General features: G+C 45.9%; 1 protein-coding gene across 1 annotated transcript in view; it reads left to right on the top strand.

Annotated features, from left to right (window-relative positions):
* Positions 1 to 19,425, top strand: part of c10h11orf65 (chromosome 10 C11orf65 homolog) — a 154,933-nt gene that overhangs the window by 61,245 nt on the left and 74,263 nt on the right. Inside the window, exons 5-6 of the mRNA XM_085999101.1 lie at positions 8,525 to 8,617; positions 16,064 to 16,117. Coding sequence (XP_085855227.1) covers positions 8,525 to 8,617; positions 16,064 to 16,117 — 147 coding nt within the window. The remainder of the gene's footprint in view (positions 1 to 8,524; positions 8,618 to 16,063; positions 16,118 to 19,425) is intronic.

Raw genomic sequence — 19,425 nt, 5'->3', positions numbered from 1 at the left:
AATGATCTAGACGAGGGAACTAGATGTAATTTCTCCAAGTTTGCAGACGACACAAAGCTGGGTGGGCGTGTGTGCTGTGAGGAGGATGCAGAGAAATTCCAGTATGATTTGGACAGGTTGGGTGATTGGGCAGATGCATGGCAAATGCAGTATAATGTGGATAAATGCGAGGTTATCCACTTCAATGGCAAAAACAGGAACGGCAATAGATTGGGAAAAGGGGAAGTGCAACGAGACCTGGGTGTCCTTGTGCACCAGTCGCTGAAGGTAAGCATGCAGGTGCAGCAGGCGGTTAAGAAGGCAAATGGTATGTTGGCCTTCATAGCGAGAGGATTCGAGTACAGCAGCAAGGATGTCTTGCTGCAGTTGTACAGGGCCTTGGTTAGACCACTCCTTGAGTATTGTGTGCAGTTTTGGTCGCCTTATCTGAGGAAGGATGTTCTTGCCATGGAGGGAGTACAGCGGAGATTCACCAGACTGATACCTGGGATGGCAGGAATGATGTATGAAGAGAGATTGGGTCGATTAGGCTTATATTCACTAGAGTTTAGAAGAATGAGAGGGGATCTCATTGAAACTTATAAAATTCTAACAGGACTAGACAGACTAGATGCAGGAAGGCCGTTCCTAGATGGCGGGGGTGTCCAGAACCAGGGGTCACAGTCTAAGGATAAGGGGTAAGCCATTTAGGACAGAGATGAGGAGGAATTTCTTCACCCAGAGAGTGGTGAACCTGTGGAATTCTCTACCACAGAAGACAGTTGAGGCCAATTCATTAAATATATTCAAGAAGGAGTTGGATATATTTCTTAAGGCTAAAGGGATCAAGGGGCATGGGGAGAAGGCAGGGACAGGGTACTGAGTTTGGATGATCAGCCATGATCGCATTGAATGGCGGAGCAGGCTCGAGGGGCCGAATGGCCTACTCCTGCTCCTATCTTCTATGTTTCTATGTACTTCAAAGTGTGAAGCACTTTGGGACATCTTGAGGATGTGAAAGGTGCTATATAAATTCAGCTTCTTTCTTTACTGTATTTCCCAAATATAATAAAATTGAAAGATTTTTATGGTGAATTCTAAATATGAAAATACATTTATTAAATATATATGTATATTTTACAAAAAAATTCCCTTTATTATATTTGCAGTTTTAGAGAATGTTGTAGTTTTGTGTCTGGAATATTGAATACCTCAAGGTTTGAAAAAGCTGAAAACTGTCGGGAAAGCTGTGTTAAGATCAGTAACAGAATCACGTGCCTCTGAGTATACAGCTGAATAATTTGGTTCCTCCCTATTATGTGGTTTGATGGTAAAACTGCTTTAAAAACAGGTTAGACTAATGTTTACAAACACAACATTTGGCTGATGTGAGATCCGCCAACATGTTCTATCCCCACAAAATATGCGAGAGAATAAAGGAAGTATGGGAGTAATGATATTACAGTGGTGTGGTTAGATGTTCTGGAAGAGTTATTTTGGCTTTCAAGCCATTTTCACAAACTTACAACCTGTTCCTTAAGTAAACAATTAGTCATATCTCCTCAAACTGATGGCAGAAAATTGTTCTTTTTGGCATGTGATTTTTAAATGCATGAGTGGATCTCTCATATCAGGGGCATTGTACCATTAAATGATTTAAGATGGTGTGTGAAGGAAATTTCCAATGGCTAACTGGAACAGTTACTTGTACAGTGGCATTGCACTTAGCAGAAATCTAATGCCAAAGCTAGTTTTAAACAGAGCCAATGGGCTGAGTGCTTGACGACTGTACGGTTATGGTACCCAACTGGAAACCTACTTCAGTGTTAAGCAGGCTGAGAGATGCAGTATGTGGGCACTTTAAAATAGGCTGCTGATTAAAATTGGGTTTGGCTCTAGGGACATTTTCCAACTCTACATGAATTCTACCAAAATCCGAACTAATTCTTGCACTGTTGCACTGTGGAAATGGGAAAAGCTATTTATTATCAAACCGAGAATATTGTGAGAGCTGGACTACAGCAGTTACTGAAGATGCTGATCACCACGTTTTGAGTGTCACACGGTAGAAAGATGTGTACACACTTTTTTAATTGCTGCTAAGATTTTAATAATAACACCTGAAAGAATCTCGTGTAGTCATACCAGTTCTTCAAATGGATATGATATGCAAAATCTATTGAGTTTACTGAAATTAGATAAACGCTGTTTAATTATTTCACCCATACCTTACTTTCAACAGGTTTGTTTTGGTGTTTCCTGCCCTCCCCCAATTGCACAAGAAGATTTATGATGATAATAAAGTGTTATATTGGTATTAAGTCTGTTCTAAGATGCAAATATTACACAAAATACGTGATTTACTGGGGTTGATTTTGACTCCCTTCGCCTGGGTTAACAGGCTCAAAATGGGGTTCGTGGCCTCACCGCCTCGCTAACACCATCATGCAGCTGGCATCATTTTAAAAGGGGCCTATGTCTGGGTGTCCAATCCACCACTGATTCAGGCGCGAGGCCCTTCTTAATATGGAAATCGGGGTTCTATGATGTAAATTTTACCCCAATTGCCATTTTAGGTATGGAGTTTATGCACGAACGATGGAGGCGAAGAGGCCTGCCATAGGTAAGTGTTAAATTATTTTTGTGAGCCACGGAGGAGCAGGAGTGCACCACTGGGGCCCACAAAAATAATCTGGGGCCGCTGCCATTCCAGGACCCCCACGACCCCTCCCTCCCACAACATACCTTCCTGTCGGCAGCTCCGGCCCGGTTTCTTTTGCCAAAGCTGGCAAGCCATGTCGGGACGCCTGTTTGGTGCCCCACAGCTCGCCTGGCAAATGTAAATGAGGGCCTCAAAATCACAGGGGCCACTGTCTCCCAATTGGGCAGCCAACTAGTGTATTCCACCATTCGGCTGCCCAAAAGTCAAAATAAACCCCACTGTATTTTATAATTGAGAATTTTTAATAAAAAAGTTAAATTATCGAAAGAGAGATGGAGTGAGCCCTGCAAAAATAAGTAAGGAGCTCTTCTCCATGCTGTTTGGGCAGTAAAGTTTTTATTTAATTACTTCAATGCACCAGTATTCAGGCATTTGACACCTAAATAAAATGTTATTGTGGTGTAAGTAAAGGAGCATTCAACTGTAGAAGGGTTTCGACCCGAAACGTTGACCCTATTTCTCTCTCCACGGATGTTGCCTGGCCTGCTGAGTTTTTCCAGCATTTTCTGTTGTTATTTCGGATTTCCAGCATCCGTAGTATTTTGCTATCGTAGGAGCATTCAACTGTCTTTAACACCCCTTCTGATTCCAGATTTGAGAATCTTCAGTGGGTGGCAGTTAATGCTGATGCACTCCAAGAGCTACAGACCAATACTGCTCCTGTGGGCACACATCGGAAAATGGCATGTCAGGTGTAGGAAGTTCCAAAAATGGGTTGGCAAACAAACCAACTAACCAAGGATAGGCATGATAGACGTGGCAAGCTCTTTCTGAAAGTACAAGGTACAGTGCCGCACTTGGGGAGCTATGCTGACAATCACTGACATCTAGTGTTGATTCACAGGTGTTTACAAGTCCAGTTAAAAATGCTTTTGGAATTTTTATTGCCTACTATCTCGATTCTACTGCTCCCTTTGTTAAAATATATTAGTGTGGTATTTGGAGGGGAGGAGTTTCTTACCAACTCTCTCCCCTTCTCCTCTGAAGGCATTAACCATTCACTGGGGTACAGTTGCACAAGTACCAACTGTCCTCATGAGCTTTCCCAAATGGCCATTATTCATATATCAGTCTTGTCAATAAACATTCGCAGAAGTTTTGACTGGTGGGGGGAGGCATCCTGGTGTGCCCAATCCTGTCTTCACCGGCACCTTGAAACTATGCCCCCTGGTTATTGACCCCTCTACTAAGGGAAAAAGTTCCTTTCTATCTACCCTACCTATGCCCCTCATAATCTTGTACACCTCAATCAGGTCCCCCCTCAGCCTTCTCTGCTCTAAGGAAAACAACCCCAGCCTGTCCAGTCTCTCTTCATAGCTGAAGCGCTCCAGCCCAGGTAACATCCTGGTGAATCTCCTCTGCACACTCTCCAATGCAATCACATCCCTCTTATAGTGTGGCGACCAGAACTGCACACAGTATTCCAGCTGTGGCCTAACTAGCGTTTTGTACGGCTCCATCATAACCTCCCTGCTCTTGCCTTCATTAGCCGAGGCATAGAATATAAGTATCCCATATGCCTTTTTAACCACCTTATCTACCTGCCCTGCTGCCCTCAGGGATCTATGTACATGCACACCAAGGTCCCTCTGATCTTCTGTCCTTCCTAGGGTCCTACCATTCATTGTGTATTCCCTTGCCTTGTTAGTCCTCCCAAAATGCATCAGCTCACACTTTTCAGGGTTAAATTCCATTTGCCACTGTTCTGCCCATCTAACCATCCCACCTATATCGTCCTGTAGCCTGAGGCTTCCATCTTCACTATTTACCACTCCACCAATTTTCATGTCATCTGCAAACTTATTGATACCTCCTACATTCATATGTAAATCATTAATCTACACTACAAACAGCAAAGGACCCAGCACCGATCCCTACGGTACACCACTGGACACAGGCTTCCAGTCACAAAAACAACCTTCGACCATCACCCTCTGCCTCCTGCCACTAAGCCAATTTTGGATCCAATGTGCCAAATTGCCCTGGATCCCATGGGCTCTTACCTTCTTGACCAGTCTCCCATGTGGGACTTGGTCAAAAGCCTTACTGAAGTCCATGTAAACTACATCAACTGCACTACCCCCATCCACACACCTAGTCACCCCCTCGAAAGATCTCTCCCTGACAAAGCCATGCTGACTATCCCTGATTAATCCCTGCCTCTCCAAGTGCAGACTAATTCTGTCCCTCAGAATTTTTTCCAATAATTTCCCTACCACTGATGTTAGGCTCACTGGCCTGTAATTCCCTGGTTTATCCCTACTACCCTTCTTGAACAATGGTACTACGTTAGCTGTTTTCCAGTCCTCTGGCACCTCCCCTGTGGCCAGAGAGGTTCTGAAAATTTGTGCCAGAGCCCCTGCAATTTCTTCCCTGCCTCACACAGCAGCCTGGGATACATCCCGTCAGGGTCTGGGGGTTTATCCACTTTTAAGCCTGCTAAAACTGCGAGTACCTCCTCCCTCTCAATACTAATTTGTTCAAGTATATCACAATCCCCCTGCCTGATTTCTATGCCTACATCGTTCTTCTCCATAGTGAACACAGATGCAAAATATTCATTTAAAACCTCACCTATATCTTCCGGCTCTATACACAGATTGCCACTTTGGTCCCTAATGGGCCCTACTCTTTCCCTGGTTATCCTCTTGCCCTTACTATACTTATAAAACACCTTGGGATTTTCCTTTATTTTGCCCACCAGTGTTTTTTCATGCCTCCTCTTCGCTCTCCTAATTTCTTTTTTAAGTACCCCCCTGCACTTTCTATACTCCTCTAGGGCTTCCACTGTTTTTAGTCCTTTGTATCTGCCAAAAGCCTCCCTTTTTTCCCTAATCCATTCTTGTATATCCCTTGACATCCAAGGTTCCCTGGGTTTGTTGGTCCCACCCTTGACCTTTACGGGAACATGTTGGCATTGTACTCTCTCTATTTCCTTTCTGAAAGACTCCCAGTACTCTGATGTGGATTTTCCTACAAGTAGCTGATCCCAGTCCACTTTGGCCAGATCCTGCCTTATCATATTAAAATCGTCCTTCCCCCAATTTAGAACCTTTATTTCTGGTCCATCTTTGTCCTTTTCTATGACTACCTTAAATCTCACCGAATTATGGTCACTGTCACCAAAATGCTCTCCTACTGACACTTCTACCACTTGCCCGGCTACATTCCCTAGAATTAGGTCCAGTACCGCCCCCTCTCTTGTAGGACTTTCTACATGCTGGCTCAAAAAGCTCTCCTGGATGAACTTTAAGAATTCCGCACCCACTAAGCCTTTCACACTCTGACTATCCCAGTTAATATTGGGGAAGTTGAAATCCCCTACTATTATTACCCTATTATCTCTACACTTCTCTGAGATTTGCCTACACATCTGTTCCTCTATCCCTCCTGACTGTTTGGGGGCCTATAGTACACTCCCAGCAAAGTGCTTGCCCCCTTTTTGTTTTTAAGTTCTACCCATATGGCCTCATTAAAGGAACCTGCTAAGATATCATCCCTCCTTACAGCAGTAATTGACTCCTTGATTAATATTGCGACACCCCCTCCTCTTTTACACCCCCCTCTGTCTCGCCTGAACATTCTATATCCCGGAATATTGAGCTGCCAGTCCTGCCCCTCTCTCAACCATGTCTCTGTGATAGCAACAATATCATACTCCCATGTGTTCATCAACACCTTCAATTCATCTGCCTTACTCGCAAGACTCAGTGCATTAAAATAAATGCCATCCAGCCTTGCCATACTCCCTTGTGCCGTTACATATTTGCTCTGCCTTCCAGGCTGACTTGTTTTTTCCTCTATATTTGGCTGTGCATAACCCCTACTATAGCTCCACTCCCTATCCCATCCCCCTGCCAAGTTAGTTTAAACCTCCTCCCCCCCCTCCCCCCCAACAGTACTAGCAAACCTCCCCGCAAGGATGTTGGTCCTGTTCCAGTTCAGGTGCAACTCGTCCAACTTGTACAGGTCCCACCTTCCTCAGAAGCAGACCCAGTGATCCAGGAAACTAAAGCCCTCCCTCCTGCACCAACTCTTTTTCACCCAGAGGGTGGTTGGAATCTGGAACTCACTGCCTGAAAGGGTGGTAGAGGCAGGAACCCTCACAACATTCAAGAAGCATTTAGATGAGCACTTGAAACGGCATAGCATACAAGGCTACAGACCAAGTGCTGGAAAGTGGGATTAGAATAGACAGGGCTTGATGGCTGGTGCGGACACGATGGGCCGACGGGCCTCTTTCTGTGCTGTATAACTCTATGGGCTAAAAATTGAGTAGTGTCCAATTGGGGCGCTAACTTCGCCGGGGCGCTAAACCCGGAAAAATTAGCATCCCCGCGCCGGAAATTGAGTGGTTGCGCCTCAAGAGGGAAGCGGGGCGCTACTGGAAGCGCCCCGCATCCCTCTTGGGGCGCTGTGAGTCAATATTGCGGCGTTATGTGCTGCAGCGCCACATGCTGCGGCACATCGTGCCGCGGTATTGCAGGCCTTCCTCCCCTTCTTAAAGGGGAGGGGCCTTATGCAGCGCGACCTGGGGCCCAGCTGGGCCCCCAGGGATCGGGAGTGCAGGCAAAAGAGCCCGGCACTCAAGAGAAGTGCTGGGCTCTTGGAGCGCGGCCAGCACTCCGCGGGGGGGGGCGTTTCAGGAGGTCTGGGACGGGAGCGCAGGCAGGTGCTGGCAGGCGGCCAGCAACAAAAATGGCCACCCGCACCTCGCCTTTAAATTGCACCTCCCCGGCCGCAGGTACGCCCCCCTGACCCCGTCGGACATAGTGTCCGGCAGTAAGTCAGGGGGCGCTCCCGAAGATCGTGGCCGTGGCGCTGCGCGCACCAATGACGTCATCGCCAGTGGCACAGCGCCGCAGGGCGCTACCGGTTAGCGCCACCACTAACCTCCCACTGAATTTTGCGGGAGGCGTGGGCAGTGCTGCGCCTGGGCGCTAGTTGGTTTGTGTCCCGTTAGCGCCCTCTTAAGGCGCTAACGGGAGGCGCAACCAACTGAGTTTTTCCCCCTATGACTCTATCCAAATGTACATTCTTTTAGCAAGGATCGTTGGATACGGATCAGGAGCGGGAACCCTGGATGATTTTCCTCTCGCTACCCAGGTGGGCTGAGGCAATTGTAGCACTATACCACCACCCCATTGAGGTCAGCTAACTCAGTACATACCGAAGATCAAACCTGGGACCTTCCTGATCTGTATAGTTAGTTACTCATTGAATAAACTTGCTGCATCATTTAGGATGCTTTAAATAGATTGGGTTTGATCCAGGGTTTCTGTGGATTTTCTACCAAAGTTACAGTGGACACTCAGGAGAACCCCCGTGGAAATTCAACCCCATTTTTAAACATTTCAACTTGTTAAAATTCATCAATTGCACATGTACCTCAATTATGAAATGCAATTCAAATATGTGACATTTGTGCTCCCCCCACCTCAGCCATAGTAAATATACCTGTCGGCACTCTTTGTTGAGGTTCACACATGAGGAAAGGCCACCTGGCTGTGGTGAAGGATGTTTTTCCAGTGTCCATGGAACCACATCCCAACAAAAGTTAGCACCTTCGAGAGAGCAGAATGCTGAAAAATAAAATCTTACTTCTGCTCCAGTGCTTGTGAGTTATGGTTCATTCACGTTCCTGAAGGAACGGCTATTAGTCACTGTCACTACTCTACGTGCATATTGGGCTAATAAGTAAGTTTCACATTTTTTGATGTTCAAATTAAATTAACTGACATGTTCTGTTTTGGTCCAGTTGAGGAATTTGCATTATTTTTGCCATTATTGATGTAACTGCAAACCTTGTTTTGCTGTTTGCAGAATATGCAGTTGTTTAAGCATTACAAGAATATGCTTAATTTCAGAGGGAAAGGAAACCCTAGGTTTATGATGAAATGTATCAACCCAATCGAGGTAAGAACAATGATGTATGCTTAAAACCCTCAGATTTTGTTACTAAGATCGTTTGAGATTCAGCACAATAAATAAAATGGGGAATGTACATATAACAGATGGATATATATATCTTACTTTAGCAAGAAATCGTTAGCAAAATAAAATCTTTTTCACTTTCCTAATATTTCACACCAAGACTAATCTGCAAACTAAGATAAAAAAAAGACCTTTCCTGTTTCACCAAGTTTCTTGCTTTTTCTAAAGTTTGCACATCACTGTTATTGATGTTAGTGGATTTCACTATACAAAGAGGCACCAAGTGAAGATTTAGAGCTTTAAGCCAGACAGGCAAGATTGTTCCATGAAAATCCCACAACGTACCTAACCCATATTTAATATTATATCTTATGCATATAATATGATCAGGTAGGACAATTTAGAAATGCTTCTGATAAAGATCACACCTCTGGGGAGGTGTGATCGGCAGAGAGGGGGTAGGGAAAGCCAACTCCAATGGTACCCTCCTCCTGTCGAAATGCTTAGAACATGGCCTCGTCATAACCAACACCTTGTTCCATCAGAGAGACAAGTACAAGGCTTCATGGCAGCACCCTCGTTCCAAGCACTGGCATCTGCTGGACTACGTCATCGTCCGAGTGAGGGACCGCAAGGACGTCCGCATCACCCGCGCCATGACAGGAGCTGACGACTGCTGGACAGACCACCGCATAATCCACTCTGTCATCTCCACCAATGCAGCCCCAAAACAGCGGCGGCAACAGAAACAATGCCGCAGGAAAATTAACGCTGGAGCACTCAAAGACCCCGCTAAGAAAGCCCTATTCAGCCTGCCCCTCACAAACAACCTGACGACTCCCAGTGTTGCAGAGACACAGAGTGTCCACAGCGTCTGGTCTGCACTCAAGGCCTCCATAATCAGCACCTGTGAAGAGATGCTTGGTCACTCAACTAGGAAACACCAAGACTGGTTCAACGAGAATGACCAGGAGATCCAGGAGCTAATAAGCCGCAAGCGCAAGGCATTTCTGATCTGGAAACAGCAACAGAACTCGAGAGCAAGAAAGCAGCTCTACAGAAGCCTGAAGGCCATGGTCCAACAAAAAACTCGCGACCTAAAAAACAGATGGTGGGTGGAGAAAGCGCAGGAGACCCAGCAGCTAGCCGACAACCACGATGTGCATGGATTCTTTAGCGCAGTCAAGACCATCTATGCCCCAAGCACCCAAGGCCCTTCCCCACTGCGGGCCAAGAACGGAGAGGTACTCGTCAAGGACAGGGAAGCAGTCCGTGCCCACTGGAAGGAGCACTTCGAAGATCTCCTTAACCACTACTCTGTCTTCGACACGAGTGTCCTCAACTCCATCACACAGCATGCTACCCGCCACCATCTCAGCACAACCCCAGCCCGGCATGAGGTTGAAAAGGCCATCCGACAACTGAAGAACAACAAGGCCTCAGGAGCAGATGGAATCCCCGTCGAGGCACTAAAGCATGGCGGAGAAGCACTACTGGCGCGAATTCATGAACTCATTTCTCTTACCTGGAAGGAGGAGAGCATGCCAGGGGATCTCAGAGATGCCGTAATTGTGACCATCTTCAAGAAAGGTGACAAGTCCGATTGCGGTAATTACAGAGGAGTTTCCCTGCTATCTGCCACAGGAAAAGTAATCGCAAGAATCCTCCTCAATCGCCTTCTCCCAGTGGCCGAAGAGCTCCTCCCAGAGTCACAATGCGGATTCCGCCCATTAAGGGGCACAATGGACATGATCTTCACCGCACGTCAATTACAAGAGAAATGCAGGGAACAGCACCAACCGCTGTACATGGCCTTCTTTGATCTCACAAAGGCCTTCGACACTGTCAACCATGAGGGATTATGGAGTGTCCTCCTCAAATTCAGCTGCCCTCAAAAGTTTGTCACCATCCTCCGCCTGCTTCACGACGACATGCAAGCCGTGATCCTGACCAACGGTTCCACCACAGACCCAATTCACGTATGAACCGGGGTCAAGCAAGGCTGTGTCATCGCACCAACGCTCTTCTCAATCTTCCTTGCTGCAATGCTCCATCTCACCCTCAATAAGCTCCCCACTGGAATGGAGCTAATTTACAGAACAAACAGGAAACTGTTCAACCTCCGTCGCCTCCAGTCCAGATCCAAGGTCGTCCCATCCTCTGTCGTCGAATTACAGTATGCAGACAATGCTTGCGTCTGCGCTCACTCAGAGTTCGAACTCCAAACCATCGTAAATACCTTCACCGAAGCATACGAGAGCATGGGCCTTACACTAAACATCCGTAAGACAAAGGTCCTCTACCAACCTGCCCCTGCCACACAGTGCTGCCCCCCGATTATCAAAATCCACGACAAGGCCTTGGACAACATGGACCACTTTCCATACCTCGGGAGCCTACTGTCAACAAGGACAGACGTCGACGACGAAGTCCAACACTGCCTTCAGTGTGCCAGTGCAGCCTTCGGTCGCCTGAGGAAATAAGTGTTTGAAGACCAGGACCTCAAACCCGGCACTAAGCTCATGGTCTACAGGGCAGCAGTGATACCTGCCCTGCTGTATGCCTCAGAGACATGGACCATGTACAGCAGGCACCTCAAAGCACTAGAGAGGTACCTCCAACCCTGCATCCGCAAGATCCTGCAAATCCATTGGCAGGATAGGTGCACCAACATCAGTGTTCTTGCTCAGGCCAACATCCCCAGCATCGAAGCTCTGACCATGCTCAATCAGCTCCGATGGACGGGTCACATTGTCCGCATGCCCGATACGAGACTCCCAAAACAAGTGTTCTACTCGGAGCTCCGGCACGGCAAGAGAGCCCCAGGTGGGCAGAGGAAACGCTTCAAGGACACCCTCAAAGCCTCCTTGGAAAAGTGTAACATCCCCACCGACACCTGGGAATCCCTGGCCCAAGACCGCACAAAGTGGAGGAGAAGCATCCGGGAAGGTGCCGAACACCTCGAGTCTCTTCGCCGGGAGCAAGCGGAAGTCAAGCGCAGGCAGCGCAAGGAGCGCACGTCAACCCAAGCACCCCACCCACCCGCCCCTTCAACCACCGTCTGCCCCACCTGTGACAGAGACTGTAGGTCCCGCATTGGACTCATCAGTCACCTGCGAACTCATTTTTAATGTGGAAGCAAGTCATCCTCGGTTCCGAGGGACTGCCTAAGAAGAAGAAGAACTTCTGATAAAGATTTGCAGAAATTGAGCCAAGAATGATCTTCAGTGGAACTCTACTTAACCAATAAAGCCCATAATGAGGTCTGACTATGAGCACGTCAACTACACATGATAAATATTCAGTCCCTAGATCTCTAAATTTTATACTGTGCTTTTTATTGGGCTTTATTTCTGTTCTATTTACTTTTACATTTTTCTGTAAGTAAAAATAATCTAAAATTGGTTGCAGCAAGGGTCCTGCTGTAGAGTGTTGATTTGAGTCTGAATCCTAATTTTGACTGTTGCTTGAATTGCCTGCTCTCATTAGGTCAGGACTTCCATCAGTTCTCAGCAGGACCATTCCACGGTAATTTAGAGCTACATCTAGAACATAAGAACATTAGAAATAGGAGCAGGAGTAGGCCTTTCGGCCCTTCGAGCCTGCTCCGCCATGCAATAAGATCATGGCTGATGTTCTACCTCATCTCCACTTCCCTGCACTATTCCCATTTTCCATGATTCCCTTAATGTTCAAAAATCTATTGATCTCTGTCTTGAATATACTCAACGGCTGAGCCTCCACAGCCCACTGGGGCAGAGAATTCCAAAGATTCACCACCCTCTGAGTGAAGACATTTCTCCTCATCTCAGTTCTAAATGGCCGACCCCTAATTCTGAGTCTGTGACCCCTGGTTCTAGACTCCCCAGCCAGGGGAAACATCCTCCCTGTATCTACCCTGTCAAGCCCTGTAAGAATTTTGTATGTTTCAATGAGATCACCTCTCATTCTTCTAAACTCTAGAGAATATAGACCTAGTCTACTGAATCTCTCCTCGTAGGACAATCCCCCCCATCCCAGGAACCAGTCTGGTGAACCTTCATTGCACTCTCTCTATGGCAAGTACTCAACTTTCCAACTCAACTCAACTCAACATCCTTTCTTAGGTAAGGAGAGTAAAACTGTACACAATACTCCAGGTGTGGTCTCGCCAGGGCCCTATATAATTGCAGTCAGACGTCTTTACTTTTATACTCAAATCCTCTTGTAATAAAGACCAACATACCATTTGCTTTTATAATTGCTTGCTGTATCTGCATGTTAACTTTCAGTGATTTGTGTACAAGGCATCTCTCACCATTTAAAAAATACTCTGCTTTTCTATTTTTCCTACCAAAGTGGATAACTTCACATTTCTCCACATTATATTCCATTTGCCATGTTCTTGCCCACTCACTTAGCCTGTCTACATCCCCTTGAAGCCTCCTTGCATTCTCCTCACAACTTACATTCCCACCCAGCTTTGTATCATCAGCAAACTTGGATATATTACATTTGGTCCCCACATCCAAATCATTGATGTAGATTGTGAATAGCTGAGGCCCAAGCACTGATCCTTGCGGTACACCACTAGTTACAGCCTGCCAACCCAAAAATGACCCTTTTATTCCTACTCTCTGTTTTCTGTCCATTAACCAATCCTCAATCCATGCTAGTATATTACCCCCAATCCCATGATACAAAATATTTAAGCATTAATTTCAGTAAAACATTTCCGTTATTAAAATGGCTACTATTTGGTAGCAATAAAAAGCACAAAAATTATGATTTACTGCCCCTTGTAGATATAAACAAAAACATAAACTGCTGGAAGCACTCAGCAAGTCAAGCAGCATCTATAAAGAAAGGAAAAATGTTAATGTTTCAGGCATAACCCTTCGTCAGAATGGAAAGATATTGGGCTAGAACTTACAATAGCCGGTGAATGAACAGCATCCGCCGTTCGTTTGACTTACCCTTACCCCTTTAATTTTTATGACCTTTTGCACTGGAAGTTGCTGTAAGTTAGAGATCCAAAGGGCGCGGTGCCCTCTATATTGCTATTTGGGACCTGTGCGAACAGGGAAAACGACTGTGTGTCTCCTTAACCAATCAGATTGAAGTATTATTAATGAACATCACAGAGTCTGAACCACGAAATGCAAGTTAGAATAGTGAATTCAGTGTCAAGTCAGGTCCAGAAAGCGAAATAAAGGGTTGGAAAGAAATATTGGATTAAGAGAAAGAGAAAAAAGAGACAGAAAGAAAAAGTTTTTAAAAATTAATTGAAGGAATAAGACACCACACTTGTAAAAGTTAATTTTCAGTGCCAGAGAAGGTGTTTGGCAGTAATTAAGACTTATCATGCTGTTAAAAAGGATACTTAGACTGAAATGGACAAGCCCTAACTTTCTGTTGCGAATTTAGTCCGTATCTACAATGCAAATAACAGAAACTTCATGCCATTCAATGGCCCAGTAATTCCTCTCCCAACACGTGAGTACGGACGGGGTACTCACGCGTGTGCCCGGAGGAATTGCCGGTTTTCAGCATGCACAGCGCATGCGGGGAAAACCAGCATTTCCTCTCCTCTGACCCAAGGGGTTAAGAGGCTGATCCTGCGCGCACGACTTGGATTTCCTTTATTTTTAGAGAGTTGCGCATGTGTAAAGGCCTTCGGTTTTTACGCATTGAAAAACCACACGTAAGTACTTAGTTTTACAGGTAAGTGGTCTATTAATACAATTTATAAAAAATTTTTCCACAGGTTTATTATTTTTAAAGAATTTACAGTAAGGTAAGTTTAGTTTTAGCCCCGATTTTTTAATATAATTTTTTTCAAATTTTAAAATTATTGTTTAAAATAGTTTTTTACAGTTATTTATGGTTCATTTAAGTAGTGCAATGTTTTTTTTAAATTTTCTTTCAAGTTTAAGTAGTGTTTTGGGGCCAGGAGTTTTCATGAGTTTGACAGCTCTTACTGTCAAACTCATGAATGAACTTTTGCAACCTCCCATTGGTTGCCCTGTGCTCACGTGATCCCAGCCGGCTCATCGCACTATAGTACGCCGCTGGGTCACGCACGCACAGCGCGGCAGGACCTCAAGCGGGCCAGTGAGAGGAAATGCAATGCGGGCCATGATTCAAATGTCAGCGCGCCGGGTAAGTGCACATCGGGGGCTTGCACGCGCGGCAAGCTCCCGATCCTAATTTCAGGGCCAATATATTTGGAAGAGGAGCCAGATAGTGAGATGCAGTTTTCGTGCAGTTTACGGAGGAGCAGCACATCTTGGACAGCAAGTTTCAGATATTCACGTTTAATTGTGCATCTGCCATCGTCTGAAGTTGCTGTCCAATTTGCACATAAATAACGGTGAGCGTCATTAGCCTTGCCGTTATTTTTGCAGTAAATTCTGGCCCATTACAGATGAACAGCTTATAAGAAGGAACAGAGCAAGGGAAAGGGGGGCGGGGGGAAAAGACCACATATGTCTGTAATATCTTCCAGGGCTATGCCTGAAATGTTAACATTCTTCCTTTCTTTACAGATGTTGCCTGACTTGCTGAGCTTTTCCAGCATTTTCTGTTTGTTTACAATTTCCAGCACCTGCATTATTTTGTTTTTGTTTTACTCTTGTTCATCTCGGGTAGCACCACCTAGCTCAAGTCACTTGCAGTATCATTTTGGAATTTCAGTTCTAATATTGATATATATTAATATTATTAGTATTCTAATATTATTGTCTTTCTTGGGTTTAAGCATTCCTTCCTTTCAAGGTGAAGACTATAACATATTAATGGTAGGTTAAGAGAGGGTGGGACAAATGATAAGACATTATCCTACTCACAAATACCGACAGAAGGTTTTCTACTAAGTTTACATTTAGTGTCCTCTGCCTCTCTCCTTTTTGGGTATTTAGGGTTCCTGTGTATTTTATACATAAATAAAATATGGTCACAATTTGCATTTGCTGCACTGTATTTTGATGAGTTGACTGACAACAGATGTCATTTGAAACTAAAACGCAGGAAAAGGGTTCAAATTAGCCCTAACTGAACAGCTGAAAATTTCCACCTGGTAGCTGTAAGGATCCTATTTGAAATGGGTTTGGGCAATCTCAATCTAGTGTCTGATGCCATGGGCCCACAGCACAAAACTACCCAAATTTGGCTCTAATTGACACAAAATTGCCTGGCTGCTGGTGCAGTGGGGGGGGGGGGGTACTCTTCTGTGGTTAGGACAGAGTAGAGGGAACTTTACTTTGCATTTATAGTAAGAAAAAAAATATGGGAACAATTTTTGCATATTGACAATTTTTTTTTTCTTGAGTCTGCCATAGTACTGACTTGTGAATCTGCTTCACAGTTAAATTTAAAACAACATACAAATGAGAATTCTAGAAAGTTAACATGGTGGAATCTAAATCCATTGCTGCTATATATTCACAGGCAGAATTACTGGACAGTGCTGCTGGAGTTCACGTCCGATTCAGACTGGGAGGAGTAAGTGATATTTGTTTGCTTTTGCAGTGATAAAAATTAATACCACTTTTGGCCATGCTCGCTTAGTGTTGTTGCATATTGGGTGTTGTGCATGTTTGTTTATGAAATTTGTTCATAAAGAAATGGCTAACATGAAGCTATATTAACATGTGAAGCTGAAAATTTACATTGGCCACATACCTAGCACTTATGCTGAGATCTTGCCTTTTTTTTTATTTGTTCATGGGATGTGGGCGTCTCTGGCAAGGCCAGCATTTATTGCCCATCCCTAATTGCCTTTGAGAAGGTGGTGGTGAGCCGACATCTTGAACTGCTGCAGTCCGTGTGGTGAAGGGCTGTTAGGGAGGGAGTTCCAAGATTTTGACCCAGCAACGATGAAGGGATGGTGATATACTTCCAAGTTTGGATGGTGTGTGACTTGGAGGGGAACTTGGAGGTGGTGGTGTTCCCATGTGCCTGCTGCCCTTGTCCTTCTAGGTGGAAGAGGGCACAGGTTTGGGAGGTGCTGTTGGAGAAACCTTGGCGAGTTGCTGCAGTGCATCTTGTAGATGGTACACACTGCAGCCACGGTACGCCGGCGGTGGAGTGAGTGAATGTTTAAGGTGGTGGATGGGGTGCCAAACAAGCAGGCTGCTTTGTCCTGGATGGTGTCGAGCTTCTTCAATGTTGTTGGAGCTGCACTCATCCAGGCAAGTGGAGAGTATTCCATCACACTCCTGATTTGTGCCTTGTAGATGGTGGAAAGTCTTTGGGGAGTCAGGAGGTGAGACACTCGCCACAGAATACCTAGCCTCTGACCTGCTCTTGTTGGCATGGTATTTAGATTGGTGAGGACGAAGTCAAGTAGGTTTTTCCCCTCGTGTTGGTTCTCTCGCCACCTGGGGCGGTGGTTAGACTCTCGCTTGTTAGAGATAGTCATTGCCTGGCACTTGTGTGGCACGAATGTTACCTGCCACTTATCAGCCCAAGCCTGAACATCGTCCAGGTCTTGTTGCATGCGGGCATCGACTGCTTCATTAACTGAGGAGTTGTGAATGGCGCTGAACACTGTACAGTCATCAGCGAACATCCCCATTTCTGACCTTATTTTGGAGGAAAGGTCATTGATGAAGCAGCTGAAGATGGTTGGGCCTAGGACACTGCCCTGAGGAACTCCTGCAGCGATGTCCTGGGGCTGTGATGATTGACCTCCAAACACCACAACCATCTTCCTTTGTGCTCAGTATGACTCCAGCCAGTGGACAGTTTTCCCCCTGATTCCCATTGACTTCAGTTTTACTCGGGCTCCTTGATGCCACACTCGGTCAAATGCTGCCTTGATGTCGAGGGCAGTCACTCTCACCTCACCTCTGGAATTCAGCTCCTTTGTCCATGTTTGGATCAAGGCTGTAATGAGGTCGGGAGCCGAGTGGTCTTGGCGGAACCCAACCTGGGCATCAGTGAGCAGGTTATTGATGAGTAAGTGCCGCTTGATAGCACTGTCGATGACACCTTCCATCACTTTGCTGATGATTGAGAGTAGACTGATGGGGTGGTAATTGGCCGGATTGGATTTGTCCTGCTTTTTGTGGACAGGACGTACCTGGGCAGTTTTTCACATTGTTGGATAGATGCCAGTGTTGTAGCTATACTGGAACAGCTTGGCTAGAGACACGGCTAGTTTGGGAGCACAAGTCTTCAGCACGATAGCCGGGATGTTGCTGTATCCAGTACGCTCAGCCGTTTCTTGATATCACGTGGAATAAATCGAATTGGCTGAAGACTGGCTTCTGTGATGGTGGGGACCTCGGGAGTAGGCCGATATGGATCATCCACTTGGCACTTCTGGCTGAAAATGGTTGCAAACACTTCTGCCTTGTCTTTTACACTCACGTGCTGGGCTCCATCATCATTGAGGATGGGGATATTCATGGAGCTTCCTCCTCCCGTTAGTTGTTTAATGGTCCACCACCATTCACGACTGGATGTGGCAGGACTGCAGAGCTTTGATCTGATCTGTTGATTGTGGGATCTCTTAGCCCTGTTTATAGCATGCTGCTTCCGCTTTTTAGCATGCATGTAGTCCTGTGTTGCAGCTTTCCCAGGTTGGCACCTCATTTTTAGGTACGCCTGGTGCTGCTCCTGGCATGCTCTTCTACACTCCTTATTGAACCAGGATTGGCCCCCTGGCTTGATGGTAATGGTAGAGTGAGGGCTATGCCGGGACATGAGGTTACAGATTGTGGTGGAATACAATTCTGCTGCTGCTGATGGCCCACAGCGCCTCATGGATGCCCAGTTTTGAGATGTTAGATCTGTTCTGAATCTATCCCATTTAGTACGGTGTTAGTGCCACACAACACGATGGAGGATGTCCTCAGTGTGAAGATGGGACTTCGTCTCCACAATGAATGTGCGGTGGTCACTACTACCAATACTGTCATGGACAGATTCATCTGCAACAGGTAGATTGGTGAGGACGAGGTCAAGTAGGTTTTTCCCCCGTGTTGGTTCTCTCACCACCTGTCGCAGGCCCAGACTGGCAGCTGTGTCCTACCGGACTCAGCCAGCTCGGTCAGTAGTAGTGCTACCAAGCCACTCTTGGTGATGGACATTGGAGTCCCCCAACCTGAGTACATTTTGTGCCCTTGCTACTCTCAGTGCTTCTTCCAAGTGCTGTTCAACATGGAGGTGTACTGATTCATCAGCTGAGGGAGGGCGGTAGGTGGTAATTGCTGTGTCCGTCAGTAGTAAGACACAGACTGCAGGAGAACGGTACAACAGGTGTTTACTCAACGTGGCTCACTCTGGAACTGAACTGTACAGATTACTACTCAGTGCTATATACAGGTGTGGTCACTGCCGGTACTACAGTATACATGAGCTGTAAAAAGTAGTTCCCCCCTTAAAGGTATATACATTACAATTCCTCCCCTTTTAGATTAACAGTACCATAACACTCATTTAACAATTAAATATCAAACTAATTACAATTAACACTTTTAACATGCAACGTTAGCTGAAAATAGTCCATTTATATATTCAGTCTTTGGGGAGGCTTCCTGATCCTTTCTGGATAGCGCCTTTCCCGAGTGTCTCGCTCTTGGTGCGGAGGCGATTCTGGCCCCCTGTCGTCGGTTGGGTCATCAGCTTCCGATGCTACTCTTTCTGGGGTAGATGCGACCTGTACATTGGGTTCCTCACCAGGTACGTATGGGCGAGGCATGGGGTTGACTTGTTCCTGTGACTCTAGGACCTGGTCAGCATGGCGTCTCACGATGTTCTCCCCAACGTCCACTGTGTACATTAGTGGGCCCTGCCGTGTGCAT

Source organism: Somniosus microcephalus, chromosome 10, assembly GCF_052327205.1.
Source record: "Somniosus microcephalus isolate GS21.2 chromosome 10, FLI_Smic_1.0, whole genome shotgun sequence".
Taxonomy (NCBI): domain Eukaryota; kingdom Metazoa; phylum Chordata; class Chondrichthyes; order Squaliformes; family Somniosidae; genus Somniosus; species Somniosus microcephalus.
This window is presented reverse-complemented; position numbering and strand designations above follow the sequence as displayed.